The sequence below is a fragment of the Eptatretus burgeri genome, chromosome 13 (genome assembly GCF_056783735.1).
Source record: "Eptatretus burgeri isolate ZD-2024b chromosome 13, Ebu_testis_v1, whole genome shotgun sequence".
Taxonomy (NCBI): Eukaryota; Metazoa; Chordata; class Myxini; order Myxiniformes; family Myxinidae; genus Eptatretus; species Eptatretus burgeri.
This window is the reverse complement of record NC_140973.1, coordinates 440,424-461,210: the sequence shown is the minus strand read 5'-3', so window position 1 is coordinate 461,210 and position 20,787 is coordinate 440,424. Positions and strand designations below refer to the sequence as shown.

The 20,787-nt window shown below is 44.6% G+C and overlaps 1 protein-coding gene across 1 annotated transcript in view; it reads left to right on the top strand.

Moving 5' to 3' along the window:
- The window catches only part of RENBP (renin binding protein), a 265,373-nt gene extending 245,233 nt beyond the window's left edge, over positions 1-20,140 (top strand). Inside the window, exons 9-10 of the mRNA XM_085850749.1 lie at positions 8,563-8,650; positions 19,628-20,140. Of these exons, the coding sequence (XP_085706875.1) occupies positions 8,563-8,650; positions 19,628-19,716 (177 nt within the window). The 3' untranslated portion in view covers positions 19,717-20,140. The remainder of the gene's footprint in view (positions 1-8,562; positions 8,651-19,627) is intronic.
- The last annotated feature ends 647 nt before the right edge of the window (positions 20,141-20,787 follow it).

The window sequence follows — 20,787 nt, the reverse complement described above, 5'->3', positions numbered from 1 at the left end:
TCTTGCCGGAAATGGAATGTTGCGGTTTCCGGCCATCGTGGCCGGGCCGCGCAGGGGGTCGGGGCCAATCAAAGCACCCAATTCGGGTGATGACACAGCTGTTCGGGATGCGGGGCCCCGCTCTGCGGGGCCTTCGATCTATCTCCCCTGCCTCGCCGCCCGCTCAAGCTGGACTTCAACATTGCTTCGACTCTACTCTCCTTTATCTTCTGCGCATACTGGACCGCTTCCTGCCATCATCGCTTGAACTCCGCCTCCTGTCGGCATTACCTGGACCTCGTCCTCTCCACCAGAGTCCCTCCCTTCACACCGATGGTCGCGTCTCCTTCTCCGGGCCAACGCCAGCTGCACGAAGCCTCCCGAAGTAAGAGACGATGCGCCAGCTGTCAGGGGGTACCGCACCACGGAGCATACCCCCGAAGCAAGAGACGACGCGCCAGCTGTCAGGGGTACCGCACCACGGAGCATCCCCCCAAACGTATTGGTGGTGCATTTGGAAAGCGTGCAAAGGTACCGAGAGACCATAGCCTCAACTCCTCTCTTGTCTTGCTGCAATATCTCCTCTTCATCGGGGGGTGGGGGGGGGGGTGTGGCCTGCGCCTGTCCACATAAGTAAGACTGCAGAAGATTATTATTATTATTATTATTACTAGTGCGGGCCTGTAGGTGCGGGCCTGTAGGTGCGTGCCCGTAGGTGCCCCTCTCTCTCGCTCCTCTCTCACCCCCCCTCTCCCGTTCCCCTCTTTCGCCACCTCCTCTCTCTCCCTCTCTTGAATTGTGACGCCTCCTCTCTCTCACCCCCCCTCTCATCCCTCTCTCCCACCCCCCTCTTTGCCATCATCATTCCTCCTTCGCCGGCTGTCTTGTCTAACGGCACTTTTCTGTCTAAATGAAAGATTCCAGGAGTAATCTTTAAAATCCCGTGTTTAATCTTCCTTGTGTGTCCTTTAAATTGTTTTGATCCCTGTTTGCCGTGAGCATGTGATGAGGAATATAAAGAGTTAGTTTAGTTTAATTTAAAATGAAATAAACATTAATTGTGACATCATTCATGACGTCAAAGCAGCGTGTCTTGTCATTGGTTTGGTAAATAAATGGCCGTAACTTGGGAACCGCTTGTCTGATTATCAAACCTTGAAACGGCACATCCGCGCGGCCCCGGCAATATTCCTGGCAAGTTTCAATTAGATCGGACCGGCGGTCGTCGAGAAACGGTGGTCGCATACAGACACACAGACATTAATATCAAACCTTGAAAAGGCACATACTGAGGTCCCCAGCGTCGATTGTGACGTCCTATCAAACGAAGAAGAAGAAGAATTGTGATGTCAATCGTGCAAAAAAAAAACAATAAATGAACATTAATTGTGACGTCATTCGTGACGTCATAGCACCGTGTCCTGTCATTGGTTGACAGATAAATGGCCGTAACTTGGGAACCGCTTGTCTGATTAATATCAAACCTTGAAAAGGCACATCCGCGCGGCCCCGGCAATATTCCTGGCAAGTTTCAATCAGATCAGACCGGCGGTTATCGAGAAACGGCGGTCACATACAGGCACACACACACACACACACACACACACACACACACACACACACACACACACACACACACACACACACACAGATTGCTGGAATTATAGATAGATTATTTTGCGTGAAGTTTGCTTTTGTAAGTTGCTTGTGCATTGCCGCACCTCACGCTCTTTCTTTCCCTGCACAACACACCCCGATAAACCTATTCCGGGTGCCACATACCTTTCCTCAATTGCTTGTAACTAAATTATTATTAGAAATGTTTCCAGCTCGTTTTTGTCTTTTCTTTCATTGATCCAGCATGGTCCGAATCCAGCATGGTAGCCGGGACTTTATTCAACGATCTGTTCCTTTTAGCCGGTACGTCCTTGGCAGTGTCGCTCGACTGCATCTGATCCGGTAAAGTGATCCGGTTCTGACAAGGTGTACCGAGGGCGTGTTCCCTGGTAATTAAATCACGTGATTAATTAGGTAACCCGGTTTACCCATAGACGGGAGGACTCTAGGTCACGCAGTGGAGTTATTGGCGTCCACGGTCGGTTTGCAACCCGCCCCGTCACGGAATTTTCCGTGTGCGATGGCCTACAATTCCTGGGAGTCTGGTGGGAGCCGAGATAGCTTCACCCCTAGTGGTCGTCTCACCCGAATCCTGGCCCGCAACAATATATACACTGATGAGCCAAAACATGATGACCACTGACAGGTGAAGTGAATAACATTGATTACCATGTTACAATGGCACCTATCTGGGCATGCACTCTCGCGAGTGGTGAACATTGACGCCGAGGTTAATAACAGGATTGTGAAGGCCAGCGTTGCCTTTGGGCGACTTAGTGAGAATGTTTGGGAGCGGAGAGGACTCAGCCTTACCACCAAGCTGAAGGTCTATCGTGCAGTGGTACTCACCACTCTTCTCGATGCCAGTGAGACATGGACTGTCTACAGCAGACACGCCAAAAAGCTCAACCACTTTCACCTGAGCTGCTGACGCAGACTCGTTTTCATCAGGTGGCAGGACAAAATTCCGGACACAGAGGTCTTGGAACGGGCCGGAATCCCCAGCGTCCACACCCTTCTATGGAAAGCCCAAGCCAGATGGGCAGGTCATGTCGTTAGAATGCCCGACAGTCGACTGCCAAAACAGCTTCTGTATGGAGAACTGTGTCAGGGTAAGCGCTCAGTAGGGGGACAGAAGAAACGGTTTAAGGACTGTCTCAAAGTGTCCCTCAAAGACTTGGACATCAACCTCAGCACTTTGGAATCTCTTGCTCTGGACCGTCCAACCTGGCGTCGTAAGCTCACCACAGGAGCCCGTGCAGCAGAGAACAGACGTACTGCAGAGGCCCAGAAGAAACGCACCGTGCTCAAGGCCCGGGCTATCTCCACTTCCACTGCAGCACCCATCCATTTATGTCCTACGTGTGGGCGTGCCTTCCGGGCCCGGATTGGCCTCACCAGTCACTTCTGGACACGGTCACAAATCTTCCAACTGAAAGTGGTCATGGTCATCTTCGAACCCGAAGGATGAACAACAACAACAACAACAACAACATCAACAACAACAACACAATGGCACCTGTTATGTCAAAGGGTGGGATATATTCGGCAGCAAGTGAACAGTCAGTTCTTGAAGTTGATGTGTTGCATGCAGGAGAAATGGGCAGGAGTAAAGACCTGAGCGACTTTGACAAGGGCCAAATTGTTATGGCCAGACGACTGGGTCAGAGCATTTCTGAAACAGCAAGGCTTTTGGGGTGCTCCCGGTCAGCAGTGGTGAGTCCCGACCAACAGTGGTCCGAGGAGGGACAAACCACAAACCGGCGACAGGGTGTTGGGCGCCCAAGGTTTATCGATGTGTGAAGGCAACGAAGGCTATCCCGTCTGGTCCAAACCGACAGAAGGTCCACTGTGGCACAAGTCACAGAAACTTTTAATTGTGGTCACGGGAAGAATGTGCCACAATCCAGAGTGCATCGCACCCTGCTGCGTAGTCACAGACTGGTCAAAGTGCCCATGATGACCCCTGTCCACCGTCGGAACCGCCTACAATGGGCACGCGTGCGTCTGAACTAGACCTTGGAGCAGTGGTAGAAGGTTGCCTGGTCTGATGAGTCCCGTTTTCTTTTAGGTCACCTGAATGGCAGTGTAAGTGTGCACCGTTTACCTGGGGAAGTGATGGCACCAGGATGCACTGTGGGAATACGACAAGCCGGTGGAGGGAGTGTGATGCTCTGGGCAATGTTCTGCTGGGAAACAAACCCTGTGTCCGGCCATTCATGTGGACATCAATTTGAAACGTCACCTACCAAAACATCGATGCAGACCAGGTACACCCCTTCATGGCAATGGTATTCACTGATGGCCCGTAACCGTAACAATATATATATATATATATATATATATATATATATATATATATATATATATATATATATATATATATATATATACAGATAAAAAAAATGTATATATTGTTACGAATCTGGAAACCATTTGCATTCACACATACAGTTAACCCAAAGTTTAGTTATTTCATTAAGTATATGTGGATAGTTGGAATCTCTCCCCTCTGTCTAATGGGTTAATTTCATGTGTGCGCTGCGGGTTTCTTTTATCGTAAGATTTTTTTTTACATCTTTAAATCACAAAACACCAACAAAATCCTCACTGAGGACAAACGGGGATTAAACCCCCTCATTAATTGTTCAGTCAGTCAATCCCAGATATATATATATATATATATATATATATATATATATATATATATATATATATATATATATATATATATATATATTGTTACAGAAATGGCCCTTGTTGGAATACTAAATGTAGGATTAGCTCAGATCCCCCATTAAATGCCTGTTTAGCGAGGTTGTGTGGTAAAAGGGACGTTATATGTGTGTCGGGAGGTGTACGAGACTGTTTTGATGTTCGTACAGTGGTGGTGTGCCAAGGACTCCCTCTTCTTCCTCTCCTCTACGGACGATAGGCCCCGCGCAGTCGGCTGAGGGGGGTGTGGCCTGGAGAGAGGGTGTGGCTTGAGGGAGGAAGTGTCGCGAAGTGGGAGGGGTTTTGTTCGGCTTCGCCGAGAGCGGCGTGCTCGTGGAACGAAAGGAGAAACTGTGAGAGAAAAGAATTTCAGTTTGGACGAGCGTCGGGTTCTCGAGGCATGCTCAGAGGCGCTTTGAAACGAGAAACGAAGGCTTCGTGAAAAGAGCTGTGTGTGGAGAACAGTCGCTCTCGAAAGAGTGATCGTGTGTCGAAGCGAGCGAATGGAGGCTTCGTAGAAAGAGTGCTCGTGTGGCGAAGCAAGCGAACGGAGGCTTCGTAAAAAGAGTGCTCGTGTGTTGAAGCGAGTAAACGAGAGAAGACACGAAGACTTCGTAAAAAGGGTCCAGTGTGTGGAAATAGTCGTTCTCGAAGCATGCTCATGATTCAAAACGAGCGAATGAAGGAGTTGAGTTTTGAGAAACGACAGTGGGCTTTTGAGAGGCTGCCTGCACGTCGAGGATTCTGCCGTGAGAGGGACGGCAGCCGGCTTCGAGGCGAGAAAGAAAAGGAAAGGCAGTGGTGAATCGGCCGGGAGAGAAAGCTGAACCTGAGGGTCAAGTCTGCCATCGGCCAAGAAATAAAAGGTGATTCGACAGAGAGAGGAACTGAGAGGACGAAGCGGAAGTCAGGCTTCGAGGCAGGAAGGCAGGAGAGGAGACGCCAGAGCTTCTGACGGTCCCTGCTCACACCAGCGGCGTGACAAGTTTGTCGATCCGCCTGCGGAGCTCAGAACCTCGATTTGGGCCTTGTCTGGTGAACGGGCCAGGCCTGGATTTGTATGCTGAACCCTGGAGAGAGATCGGCTGAGGCCCATCGTTGATCTGGCGGACTTGTGCCATCGACATTGCGCGGGGCCAGAGTCCTCGGAGACCGCGTGCGTGAGGTCTGCGACAAAAGGACAAGCGCCATTTTGCCACGCGGTGTGGTTCCAGCTGGGAGTTCGAATCCGTGGACATCCGCTTGTTACGAGCGACATTCGTGCTTTTTGACACTTTCCTCTCGTCCATGAGACATCACCAAGTACTCTGTCTTGTCTTGCATGCATGCTGTTTGTCTTTGTCTGCACGTGTTGTATAAGGCATATTTCGGTAGCGATCCCCTCGAAACCTGTAGTCCGTGGTTCCCTCGTTAAGAACGGGTTGAGGATTGTTAATACAACCATTGTCGTGAATTTTGCTTGTGCTGTGATCCCCGATGTTTCCCAATAAATCTGGTTAATTCGTATGAAGTTGCCGCTATGGATTAATTCGTCTCGCGTCGAGGAACGATCCGTTTGATTGGCATATAAAAACCAAAGTGGTTACAGACTGGTAGACTCCGCTCGGTCTCTGACAAAACCAGTCTGTAACCAGGGGTTTTATTTCCCCAACTGGCAAGGTAAAAGGAGTACGTTGGTATCGCGATTGAAGACGCGTGACCCGAGGCCTGTGCTGAGCCGGCCGGCGTTATAAACCCCGGAGACGGGGGTGGTGAGGGTGGCGCCTAGGACTGGGTGAGAATCCCGCCACCCCGGATCCGCAACAATATATATATATACATATATATATATATATATATATATATATATATATATATATATATATATATATATTTATATAATGTGGGGAAGGTTAATAAGAGCGTGTGGATGCTGTATAATGGTTTAAAATACGTTTAATTATATTTAAATAATAAAATAAACATGTGGTGTCTACTTCGCGAATTTTCACCTCTCGCGGGTGGGTCTGGAATGCATTAACCGTGATAGGTGAGGGATCACTGTGTATACATATATATATATATATATATATATATATATATATATATATATATATATATATATATATATATATTGTTACGAATTTGGAAGTTTACTGCACTCAACATACAGGTTATATCGATAAGTAAATGTGGATCGATAGCTTCCCGTCCCTTGTCTAATGGGTAATTAAATGTTCATGCGCTGTGGAGTTATTTTGACAGTTCGGGTTTTTCTTTTACATTTTTCCACCAACATGAACTACAACAATAGCTGCGGACTACTCCAGCTCCAAATAAAACAACGACGAAAACCCTCTGCTCCCGGCAATCTCCGCGCGCTCAGTAGGGGAAAGGTCATGCCCCCCCCCCCGATTCGTTTGGTGGGGCGCCAAGAAGGGGAAAGGTCGAGATGCGCCCGACAATGAATCATGCCTGAGCGAGCCGCTCCCGAGAACGAATCACGCCTTAGCGAGCGCGCCGGAGAGGATAAAAAGGAACAGAGAATCCTCGCACGGAGAGCGTCTCCTTCCTCCTCCTCCTCCTCCTCCTCCTCCTCCTCCTCCTCCCGATGATCAAGAGCTTGGGCTTCAGAGACACCATCCACCACCAGAGCCACAAGGGTGCGCGCAGTCTCTCGGAGGGATACGGAGGAGAGGTTTCGATTGCCAGGACGAGCACCGAGCGGAGCTGAGGAGGATGATCGCGGCTCGCCGGTGCCTGGGTTCGGCTCGCCTCTCGCTGGTGCCCGGGTCGACTCATCGGGAAGACCACAAGAGGTGGACAGGTCCGAGGCAGAATCTGGTCTTCAGCTCGTCCTTTCCATCCGAGCTGGAGGCCTCAATAAAGACCACTTTGGTCCGTTTCTTTGGGTGTGTGTGTGTTTGTGGCGCCAGTATGCCAAGTAATGAATTGTTAAGTGCCTTGCTGTACATACGTGTTTATTCATATTCGGATAACTCTGCCCTTACATGCCCCCCTAATTTCCCTTTTGTTTCATAAATACCCCCATTTGTGAAATGTATCAGCTCGTTCGTGTCATTTCTTCCATTGGCTTAGCGTGCTACGTGTTGGAAAATTAGCAAGGCCGTTGTGCCGCTGTAAAGGGTACATTTGGACCAGCAGGACTTTGCTGACCGTCCGCTCAGGTCACACCTGGTTCATGTGTGCTTGCGGCTTGTTCCGTATGGGTGCCGTCGAGGGTGTGGAGACTCGGTAAATCGGCACGTAAATATTTAGGTATTTTGAAAATTGGCAAATAACCCTGTACCACGTGGTAGAAATATTGATGCTTCACGGTCCGATAAGGGGCCTGTACTTTTCGGAGTTTTCCGAAAAAGTACGATCTAAATTCCGGGTGATCGGCGGAGCCGACTCCACTGCTCCACCTGGTGGTCGTGCTCGTGTGGCCGACACCCAGCCTGCAACAATATATATCTATAATCATATATATATATATATATATATATATATATATATATATATATATATATATATATATATATATATATATATATATATATACACATATATATATAATATCTCCATACATCCTTTGGGACCATACTCTATGCAGAACGTTGGTGCTGCCTCAGCAGTCTCCCTGGCTATTGGACAGTCCTGGACGGGTCACCACTCCAACACAGTATACTGGCATGCTGGCACTCATTTTGCCGACCTCAGAAGGATGACGGGCAGAGTCAGCCTCACCTGGTATTAATTGAACAGTCGAGTGGGATTTCAACTCAGGATCCTGGGATCCCAAGCCCACCACCCGAACCATTAAGCCAACACCAGGCATCCTCATTCCTATCCTGCATATTTTTTCTTCCCCTTTACTCCTCCTTCCCCCACACACCCATTGTTGGTGCAAGTCTCCATCTACATTGTCCTTTAACACTGCTGTTGGTGTTTCCTACCTTTCTCTGCTATTCCTTCCATTGCATCCTAATCCGTTCAGTGTTTTTGCTCTTCCATGAGCCTTGACTTTTTATTAAAAAAAAAAAAATCAACCTCGACTTAAAAAAAAAAAAAAAATCAAGGATAATTTCAAGAGTACATCCAAACTGACTGTTTCTGTAAATATTTCTAACACTTCTGAGCAATTCATTTTTTTTTGACTCTTTCATCTTCTCTTCATTGTGGACTCATCAGTCTGACCTTTATTTTTGTGTGAAAACCTCCATCCATCGTTGCATGTTGTCACATTTGCGACATTTTCTCCCTGTTTAGTTCCCAGATAAAGAGCATGGAGAGTGGTTTGGTTACCTGGACCGACAGGGACAGCAAACCCATGACTTCAAGGGTGGTCCTTTCAAAGGTGTTTCATACTCGCTTTATTTTTCTTGGAAATTTTGTTGTGTTTATGATAATAGGTTTGAATAAAAGAAATTCCGTTTTATTCATGCAGATAAGGGCAAAGCTGTATCGGCATCAATAAAATGGAAATTATCCGCATTGATTGAAAAAGCAAAACGATCATTGTTCCTCTTAATTGAACATAAGTTTTGAGTGTTTCCTGTCAAACCAGTTCAACATAAGAGAAAGATCCACGCCAGTTTATATTATGCAAAGGTATCAGTTTAGAATGTTGACATTTTATTGTATTGCACCGATCGGAGAGGGTATTGTGTTTAGGTCCGTTTGTCTGTTTGTTTGTTTTTTTCTCCGTAACCGCTTGTCGGATTGAGATGAAATTTTCACCAATGGTACGAATACTCGTGTAGAATGTTTTAATCACAATGATGACGTCATAGGTTACAGGATGTGGCAGCCATGTTGGAAACACTTTGGACCTATGTATCTCTGAAACCGCACCAAGGAAAAATATTTTTGAGGGTCATCTAGGGATAAAATTGTCCACAGAAAAAAAAATGATGACGTCATCGATCACGTTATTCGGCAGCCATATTGTTGAAAAATAAAAATAAAACTTCAAAAATCTTCTTCTCTGAAGTAGCTGAACAGATCGACGCAAAACTTTACATTTATGACCGCCTGTCCATAAGGAACATAAAGTTCGCACCTATGACATCATAGGTCGCATGGTTTGGCAGCCAAATTGGAATTACCCTTAAACCTATAAAAAAATCTTCTCCAGAACGGCTGGACAGATCGATGGGAAACTTAACACAAATGTTCCCCAATCCTTGGGGAAGGAATAATTTATAGGTCACATGGTTTGGCAGCCATACTTGATTGAAGAAAATATTAAATAATGTTTTCTCTGGAAACGCTTAATGAATCTACATGAAACTTCACAATTACGATTGAATAGCGATGGGGAAGCCACGTTTTAAATTTAAACTTGATTGGACACATGGTCTGGCACCCATAAAAAAAAAATTTTTTGATAAGGTTCACTTGGCTGTGCTTGGATAGGTTTGAGGGTAGAGGAGTAGCAGCTGAAACCCGAATCCTATCCAGATTCCTCCTGTTGACTTCATCTTTGCTTCTTGCTTGTTCGGGTTCCTTCTGATGACTCCAATGTAGGACTTGTACCTATTTGGTCTTCCATTTGATTTGAATCTCTATTATAATACCAAGCTTGCACACTAAAAACTTGGCTCGCCGTCACATGATCCCTATGAAATTGCTGTTGCACTTTGCTGACATGCCGACAATGTTTGGGAAGTCTTGGCATTCCATAGTACCACTTGCATTTTGCACAATGCGTATTTTTGTCATTCCCCGTGTACGGTCTGTCGTCTGCTACCAGCTATGTTGTACTGCTATCCCGTGCATGTGCATGTGCACGGGTATCGCTAGTTTCATTTATTTTAATCGCATTCTGAATTCAATTGAATAATGACAATAAACGTCAGGCGTCAGGGTCAGGTGTCCAATCAAAGCGGGACGTCTTGGTACCTGGTCATCACTGCCAGCAGTTATAAAGTGGCAGTTCTAATTATGTCTCTTATTAATTATGTAACACCAGTACACAAACGCAACACAAAATACACCACACAAAAGAAGTCCTGGCGAGGGTCTGTATTCTGATTGCTCTTTTTCTTGTTATTGTTTGTGATCACATCCAATGATACGTCTTGCTGCCACAACCACAGTTACAGTCGTTGGTAAGACATGATTGGCTGATTGACATTTTCACCATCTTTCCCACTTTATAGATTTCTATAAAAATATAGAAACTTGATGTCACTCTCACATGAAAATATAAATAATGAAACAAATTTTGATTTTATAATCTTTACTCAATGGCTCAGGATCTTATCACCAACCCAAATAATCTGATTAAGATCATATTTTCAATCCCTTGAGATCTTATCAGGAACACAAATAACCTGAATTTAGGAATTGTTTGAGACGTGTTTCCACATCAAGCAATTCCTAATTAGTAACCGCTATTAAAAGATGAGTAACTGTTGCCATATGAGAGGTTTTTTTTTTAAAATATGATTGCTCACTTGTAATTAAATTAGTTTTCAGTCATGTGGTTTTTAGTTACACACATCCACATAACTTATCATGCCCTCTGGGGGGAAGACAGGAAGAGGGACAGCTCTGTGTGCATGCATGTTTAACACTAATAGTCAATGGGCCAGAGGTCAGCGTGTCAGGTCAGGTTCGATCTGTGACCGTGTCAGACAGGAAGAGGGACAGCTCTGTGTGCATGCATGTTTAACACTAATAGTCAATGGGCCAGAGGTCAGCGTGTCAGGTCAGGTTCGATCTGTGACCTGCTACAGGTACCATGTAAACCTGTACTAACCTGTTCCATGGTCGGGTTGTCGGTGACTAAACCGTCTCCCCCACCAGGTTTTCTGGTGAGGAGGGTGTTTGGATATGGACACCCAGCAGGATTAAAAACAAAACCTGTCAAAGGGCGGAGGAGCTCCTTGTGAGCCAACGGCCATCCATATCTAGTGCCCAACTGTGTCTGCGGACGTCCTCCTGCAGTTGGGGTCACTTCTTATAAGGAGGTTGGTGGCAGGATTTGCACTCCGGCCACTGTAAAACCCTTCATTCCGCAAAACGCAAAAACGCAAAAAAATCTGAAAACCCACTCCGTGGGAGTACCTCCTGTGCAGCTTCCCTTCGCAGGGCAGCTCACCGGATGACGGGATTGGGGCAAAGCCTTCGGGACCCCCAATCGTTGATAGGAGGGAAACCACGGGGTAACATCCCTGGGTCAGATTGCGGGAGAGTGTGTCGGAGTGGTGCTGAGGTGTCGTCCACCAGACGGCGGTCTCCTTGGGTTAACCTGAGGCGGTCCCTTCGGGTGGGTGCCTGGAATGTCCTATCCCTAAGAGAGGATGATCACCTGTCTCTGTTATCATCTGAGCTCAAGCGTTTGGACATCGGGATTGCAGCTCTCTCTGAGGTTCGGAGACCGGATTGCGGCGAGATAATGGTGGGTGGTTACACCTACTATTGGTCTGGTCGCTCTGATGGTTACCATACCCAAGGAGTTGCTGTAGCTGTGTCCAATAAGCTGACCCCAATGATAATTGAGGTAACACCGGTCAACGAGCGTATTATGAGATTAAGGATTCGTCACTCCTTAGGTGTCATTTCCCTGGTCTCTGTTTATGCTCCGACTGAGGCGAGTGATCTCACCGTGAAGGATGCATTCTACGCCACACTCGAGTCTGTGGTTGATCAGTGCCCCAGACGAGATACACTTCTAGTCTTGGGGGATTTCAATGCATCGACTGGAACTGATAGGGACGGTTATGAGGTGTGTGTTGGTCCCCATGGGTCAGGAACTATGAACCAGAATAGCACTAAGTTCCTTGACTTTGCAAGAAGTCATGGACTTAGGGTGGCTGGTTCATGGTTTCAGCGCCCACAAGCTCATCGCTGGACTTGGTATTCCAACGCTGGCGGTGTGGCAAAGGAGATTGACCATGTCCTCATTGACGGTCGTTGGAGGATGATCCAGAACTGCAGGGTCTACCGGAGTGCTCAGTTCCTCAATACTGACCACAGGCTTGTTGTAGCAACTCTAAAGCTGCACCTTAAATCCTGGAGAATGGTACCATCCCAGCCTAGGCTGGATGTTGCCAAGCTCAGGGATGAGAGAGTAGCTGAGGAGTTTGCGAACAGGCTGAGTGGACACTTGGGGGTCTGGGTGCTTTGGGGGGTCCTGAAGAGTTGTGGAGCGCCTTCAAGACCACCGTCCTTGATGTTGCCGGTGGATGCCTTGGAGCTCACCGCAGGGCAAAGAAGAATTTTGTCTCTCAAGGGACACTGGATACCATTGACCAGAGTCGCAGGGCCAGGCTGAATGGCAGAGCTGAGCTGTTCAGGGAGCTGAGGCGTAAAACTGTACGTGCACTGAGGGTGGACAAGGAGGCCTATGTGCGAGGAATCTGTGAGGGGGTAGAGCATCACCTGTGGACAGGTGATTCTCGTCCCGCTTACAGGGGAATTCGCGCATTACGTTCATCCAAGCCCATCCCTCGGAGCACTACAGTTCGAGCAGAGAGTGGTAGGCTCTTGACAGAGGAGTCTGAAGTGAAGGCCCGCTGGGCCGGTTACTTTGAGCGGTTGTACCAGGCTGATCCCCCAACTGTCGAGTTGGACGTCAAGGGTGTTACAATCCCTGTTGCTGACCCTCGAATCAACTGTGGTCCACCTACGCTTGTGGAAACACGGGCTGCGGTGAACCAGTTGAAACGGGGCAAAGCTCCAGGGATCTGTGGCATCCATGCCGAACTTCTCAAGGCTGGTGGAAATGCTGCACTCGTGTCGTTGCATGCAGTTTTGTGCTCTGCCTGGAACACAGGCATCATCCCAACTGACTGGAAGAGGGGCCTTGTTGTCCCTCTCTGGAAAGGGAAGGGTGATCGCCAAGACTGCAACAACTACCGAGGGGTGACGCTGCTCTCAGTGCCGGGCAAGGTCTTTGCTCGGATAATTCTCGATAGGGTTCGCCATCATCTGCTTGAGCACCAGCGTCCAGAGCAGTCAGGCTTTACACCAAAGAGGTCAACGATTGACCGTATCCTTGCACTTCGTGTCCTCACCGAACGCAGACGAGAGTTTCGGCAGGGGCTGCTTGCAGCCTATGTTGATCTCTGTAAAGCGTTCGATTCAGTGAATCGGGACGTCCTCTGGAGGATTCTTGGTCTTCGTGGGGTGCCACCAAAACTGATCGATCTGATGTCTGAACTCTACTCTGGTACTGAGAGTGCTGTGAAGTGTGGTGGTACCATCTCTGACTTATTTCCAGTTGTTACTGGAGTTCGTCAGGGATGTGTACTTGCTCCCACACTTTTCAGCACTTGTATGGACTGGATTCTAGGGAGGATGTCGGAGAGATCAAGTTGCGGTGCGTCATTTGGGAATGTCAAGATCTCGGACCTTGACTTTGCAGATGATGCAGTCATCTTTGCGGAGACTTTAGACATCCTCTTGGGGGCCCTCGAGGTGCTGAATGAGGAGTCGGAGCCGTTGGGATTACGTGTTTCTTGGGTCAAAACTAAGATCCAGGCTTTCGGTGACATCTTGGATGCTGCTGTCCTGTCTGTGTCTGTTTGTGGTGAGGATGTTGAGGTCGTGGAGAGATTCACTTACCTTGGCAGTGATATTCATGTCTCTGCTGGCTGCGAGTCAGAGGTCAATAGACGTCTGGGTCGGGCCTGGGGAGTCATGGACTCACTGGATCATGGGGTGTGGCGCTGCCGGTACCTGTGCGGGAGGACGAAAGTCCGAGTCTTCAGGTCCTTGGTACTTCCAGTCTTGCTCTATGGGTGCGAGACTTGGACTCTGACCAAGGATCTGAGACGGAGACTTAATTCCTTTGGTACCAGGTCTCTTCGGAGAATCCTTGGCTATCGCTGGTCGGATTTTGTGTCCAACGAGCGGTTGCTGAGAGAGACTCGGATGAGATTTGTTACCTGCATAGTCCGTGAGCGTCAGTTGCGGCTGTATGGACATGTGGCTCGTTTTCCTGACTCTGATCCTGCTCACCAGATTCTCTCAGCGAGGGAGTCTCATGAGTGGAGGAGGCCAGTGGGTCGACCACGTGCCTCATGGTTGCAACAGGTTGACCATCATCTCAAGGAGATGGGGATGGGCCTGGCATCTGCCTGGGGGATGGCCAGACAGAGGCCCCTGGAGTACCGGCGGAAAGTGGACGCAGCGACGTGCTGTTCTGGCACATGCTCCCATACCTGACCTGACCTGACAGAGGGGGCTACTATGCACCACCCGACCCCCCGCCTCCCCTATATGATCAAACCGAATGTACATGTTCATTGATGTCCCTTTTGATAGAAAACAGATGTTCACATTGAAAACATTATGACATTACTTTCTTTCTTGTCCCACGTTTATTAAACCGACAAAGCTTGATTATCAAAACAAGTTCAAGTCTTGCGTGAATGAGATCATCTCATTAACATATTCAGAAAGCCATCATGTTTACTGGTTGACCCACTCAAGAGGGTGATTTCTTATATTGTCATGGGAACATGAAAAATGGGTCTGATATGAGGCAAATAATATCTGGTATCCAAAAACCATCTTTATTGCTTAGATCTTAAATGAATACGCAAATGAGCATGCTTCTAAGCTATGACACATCATGCGACTTTCAAAATGATGTAATCCATCCCTGAATGCTCAGCATGTATGTGCAGAAACCCTTCATAATGAGGACCATCGTGGTGGCCAGATGTATATCATATATGCCAGATAAGAATTTTAGCATGAAGCAACTCACAGCTTTTAAAGAAGTCAAAAATACTTGTCAGCATTCCTGTGAAAAGGGGGTGTGCCTCTGCACAATGAAACATTTGGAGAACTTCCTGATCAACTCGTCCAATAAGTTAATATGTTGCAATCTATACTGCAAAAACTCCCAGTGATGTGCACCTTTGAAAGATCGAAGGTTCGTAGATGAGTGTGTTCTATCCAAACCTTTGTGCTTATTTACTCTGGTATGCTGATTGAGAGACAGATGGGTTTATCCATTTGCACAATGTGTAGGGGCTTGTTGATGCACAGGGTAAGTTTGTTAATCAAGCATTGTCAAATTTTAAACTTGGGATAACAGTTGCATGCCAAATTTTGTTCCATTTGTGCAAGTTATTATTGACATATAGCAACATCAATGTTCAGTAATTGCTGATTGGCTGAAAAGGGGATGGGTTGACATGGGTACAATAGGGTGTTGCAATATATAGACCAAAGTAATTAAAGTTTTCAATATTAACATCAGTTTTCTATCAAAAAGGACATCAATGAACATAATTATATACATTTAGTTCAATGATAGAGGTGAGGTGGGGAGGGGTGGGGGGAAGGATGCAGGTACGCCCACCCCTCTGAGCCCATGGATCATAATAGTTGTCAACTTAATAAGAATATTTCGTTTTTTCTTCTTTAATGAGGATGTTTTGTATTTTTTGTTTACCTATTCACAGATGGTTTAATGAGGAAGTTTGGTGTTTTTTCTTGTTTACCTATTCACAGATGGTTTAATGAGGATGTTTGGTGTTTTTTCATGTTTGCCGATTTACAGTTTGTTTAATAAAGATCTTTTAAGTTTTTTTTTCATGTTTACATATTTACAGGTTGTGTAATAAGGATATTTTGTGTTCTTTCTTGTTGACCTATTTACAGGTTGTTTAATGAGGATGTTTTGTGCTTTTTCTTGTTTAACTATTTACAGGTGGTTTAATGAGGATGTTTTGTGTTTTATCATGTTTACCGATTTACAGGTTGTTTAATAAGGATGTTTTTTGTTTTTTCTTGTTTACCTATTTACAGGTTGTTTAATAAGGATGTTTCATGTTTTTTGTTGTTTACCTATTTACATGTTGATTAATAAGCATGTTTTGTGTTTTTTCACGTTTACCTATTTACTGGTTATTTCATAAGGATGTTTTGTATTTTTTTCTTGTTTACTGATTTACAGGTGGTTTAATGAGGATGTTTTGTGTTTTTTCTTGTTTACCTATTTACAGGTTGTTTCATGAGGATGTTTTGTGCTTTTTCTTGTTTACCTATTTACAGGTGGTTTAATGAGGATGTTTTGTGTTTTTTCATGTTTACCTATTTACAGGTTGTTTAATAAGGATGTTTCATGTTTTTTGTTGTTTACCTATTTACATGTTGATTAATAAGGATGTTTTGTGTTTTTTCACGTTTACCTATTTACAGGTTATTTAATAAGGATGTTTTGTATTTTTTTCTTGTTTACTGATTTACAGGTTGTTTAATAAAGATGTTTTGTGTTTTTTCTTGTTTACCTATTTACAGGTGGTTTAATGAGGATGTTTTGTGTTTTTTCATGTTTACCTATTTACAGGTTGTTTAATAAGGATGTTTCATGTTTTTTGTTGTTTACCTATTTACGTGTTGATTAATAAGGATGTTTTGTGTTTTTTCACGTTTACCTATTTACAGGTTATTTAATAAGGATGTTTTGTATTTTTTTTCTTGTTTACTGATTTACAGGTTGTTTAATAAAGTTGTTTTGTGTTTTTTCTTGTTTACCTATTTACAGGTGGTTTAATAAGGATCTTTTGTGTTTTTAATTGTTTAACTATTTGCAGGTTGTTTAATAAAGATGTTTCGTGTTTCTTCATGTTTACCTATTTACGTGTTGTTTCATAAGGATGTTTTGTGTTTTTATCTTGCCAAAACAAAGTTTTTGCAAGATATGTTAGTCAGCTTGTATGTTTTTTTTTTGTTTTTTTTGTTTGTTTGTTTGTCTGTAATCACGTATAAAATATTCTGCAGAGCACAGTTATCATCGGAAATTTTTGTAACTTCGCCTATCAGAGGCCTATAGAGGTCCCTTTCAGTGCACAAAATTTTGAAGGTCAAGGTCAAAGGTCAAGGTCACTTTGGTGCAAATCAGGGGAGTCGACGAAACCCTTATTTTTTGAGTAATTTTGATCGGATCATCTTCAAACTTCATGGGAATATAGGTCATGGTCTGGCGCTCAGCTGATTATTTTTTGGTGGCGATTGGCCTTGACCTTCATATGTTTTTTTTTGTTGTTTTTTTTTTTTTGGTCTGTTATCACGTATAAATCACTCTGCAGAGCACAGTTGTCATTGGAAATTTTTGTAACTTCGCATATCAGAGGCCTATAGAGGTCCCTTTCTGCGCATAAAATTTTGAAGGTCAAGGTCAAAGGTCAAGGTCACTTTGTCGCAAATCAGGGGAGTCGACGAAACCCTTATTTTTTGAGTAATTTTGATCGGATCGTCTTCAAACTTCATGGGAATATAGTTCATGGTCTGGCGCTCAGCTGATTAATTTTTGGTGGTGACTGTCCTTGACCTTCATGGTTAGCGCCTAAGGTCAAACATATTTGACCCCAAGGTCAAATTTTCAAGTTTTAGGAACCATATCGTGTAGTGCCTCAAATTGAACACCTCAATGAGTGCTTTCTAGATATGTCAAGCTTGAGATATTATGACGTCATTTGGTGACGTTATGAGGCAAACGCATTTTTTCATGGTTACTCTGTTGAATGATTCTCATCGGAATCTCTCGTAGGCAGATATTCCGCAAGGAGTCGCTCCTGGTGGATAGCAGCTCTGTTCACCTCAGTGTGACCTCAAAGAAGTCACACGTGGTCACCATTTGGCAAGATACGGGTCACCCTGCGGGTGACATTGGTTTATTTTCTTGTTTACCTATTTACATGTTGTTTCATAAGGATGTTTTGTGTTTTTTTCTTGTTTACCTATTTACAGGTTGTTTAATAAGGATCTTTTGTGTTTTTACTTGTTTAACTATTTGCAGGTTGTTTAATAAAGATGTTTCGTGTTTCTTCATGTTTACCTATTTACATGTTGTTTCATAAGGATGTTTTGTGTTTTTTTCTTGTTTACCTATTTACAGGTTGTTTAATAAGGATCTTTTGTGTTTTTACTTGTTTAACTACTTGCAGGTTGTTTAATAAAGATGTTTCGTGTTTCTTCATGTTTACCTATTTACATGTTGTTTCATGAGGATGTTTTGTTTTTTTCTTGTTTACCTATTTACAGGTTGTTTAATAAGGATGTTTTGTGTTTTTACTTGTTTACCTATTTACAGGTTGTTTAATAAAGACGTTTTCTGTTTTTACTTGTTTGTATATGTACAGGTTATTATCCCCCATTGGACTTATTCCCAAACGGGGACTTATGGATTTGGTCTCAATTTTCATGTCTGTGTCTGCGTGTGTGCATGCGTGCATCCGCAACCATATCTCAGACCTGTATGGACCGATTTTATTCATACTTGGGAGAAAGACATCACATGATGATATACATATGGACCTCATTTTGTTTCGACGTCAGATCCAATATGGCTGACTGGCAGCCATTTCAGTTGTAAAAAGAAACTCCAGTGTCGAACACGTCCTCCACCATTTCTCGGACATGCATTTATCGATGTTATTCAAACTTGATGCACAGATAATGAGTGATGGCTTACGTAAGCATGTCATTTGTTTTTTTGAGATCAGATCCAATATGGCCGACTGGCGGCAATTTTAGTTGTAAAAACCCAATGTTGAACATGTCCTCAACCATTTCTCCAACATGTATGATCTTATTTTGTTCAAACTTGGCACAAGCACATTACACGATGGCATACTTGGCACAAGCACATGACACAATGCGCCTAACTTTATTTTGCAATCTGATTAAAGATGGCCGACTGGTAGACTGGGGGAATTTTAGTTGTAAAAAAAAAAACCCGATGTTGAACATGGCTTCAACCATTTCTTGGACAAGCATTAACCGATATTATTCAAACTTGGCACAGAGATAAAAAATGATGGCTTACATATGCACGTCAAGTGATGGCTTCCATATGCACGTCATTTTTACTTCGAGATCAGATCCAACATGGCCGACTGGCGGCCATTTTAGTTAAAAAAATATGATGTTGAACACGTCCTCAACTACTTCTCGGACATGCATTTACTAATGTGGTTCAAACTTGTCACCCATATAATGATTGATAGCTTGCGTGTGCATGTCATGGTTTTTTTGAGATCAGATCCAACATAGCCAACTGGTGGCCATTTTGTTACATAATGTGTCCCCAACCATTTCTCAGACATGCATGGTCAGATTTTGTTCAAACTAGGCACAAGCACAGTACATGATTGAATACACGTGCCCCTCAATTTATTTTGTGATTTGATCAAAGATGGCCAACTGATAGACTAGCAGCCATTTTAGTTGTGCATAAGTATGGGCTCGCTCTTTAACTCCATTCAACAAAATTGCTAAAACAACGGAGGCTCTGACATTTTATGTCTTTTTAAACTTGTTTAATGAAGATGTTTTGTGTTTTTACTTGTTTTCCTATTTACAGGTTGTTTCCATGTTCCACGTGCTCTCTATTTGTGTGAAACAATGCTGGAGGATTTACTTGAAGAAATCAGTCCTTCTTCCGAATTGTAATGTTTATGATGTGTCTTGATGCAGGTAGACCCTGAATTACCTGTGCTGCCACTCAAACTGATTTGTTTCAATATGTTTTAGCCTATCTTGTAAGTGTTTTGTTGATCGTCTCTCCGAATTCTCTTTTGTTAGTAATCAGCTTAGCAATCGATGATGAGGCTGGAAAAATTATTCCATTTTTTTTCCTCTCTGGTGATGGCAATCACTTCCTACATTTTCAAGTTTCTCTTTGGGAAGTCATCTTTCTGCAATCGATTAATCTTAAACATGAATGGTTTTCACTTATTTTTCCTTTAACATAACAAGGATGGAGATGGGAGTTTGACGCTGTTTTTGTTCACAGCTCGGTTTCATTCTTTTTAATTGCTGAATCCACAAGTGATTTTTTTTTTGTATCCTCTGCATTAAAGTTTTTGTTGGCCTACTTTGTCTCTCAATTGTTTTTGTACCTCTGCAGAGGAATTATGTTATAGGGTTGTGTGTGCGTGCATGCGTGCGTGCGTGTATGTCATTATAATCCATATCTTCTCAGCGGGATGTAGTCGGAAAAACCCAACAAGTCGCAAGGCCAGGCTGCGTTCCAAATGCATGTCAATCAGTGCATATCTGGGTGCTATTTGCGCAGCCCCCGGCTCAGTTATCACTCCCATCGATATCACTGTATATGTTGCTTTTCTCGATCCCACGAAACTCTTCCTCTCATCCTCAGCAGGTGGAATTTGGTAAGAGGGAGTTATTAAACCTTGGGCCTTCATTCTTAGCAAACCTTGGGCGATCAACAAATCCCACCAAGCTGCAAGGCCAGGTCGTGTTGCAAACACATGTCAAACAGCGTGATACCGGGCGCTTCGTGCATGGCCGTCGTTCCCATTGAACCTGCCACTTTCGGCTTGGTCTTCGCTGTCTTCGAAATGATTGTATTTGGCGTGGCCCTCGGTCCTTTCCATCGCAAGCGAGAGGGAGGCAGCAAAGTGCACCACCTCCCCCTCGCAACCATCTTGTCATGTGTGTTTTTGTGTGCATGTATTTGTTTGTGTGTGACAGATTTTAGTCGCCACTATAAGTTGTGAA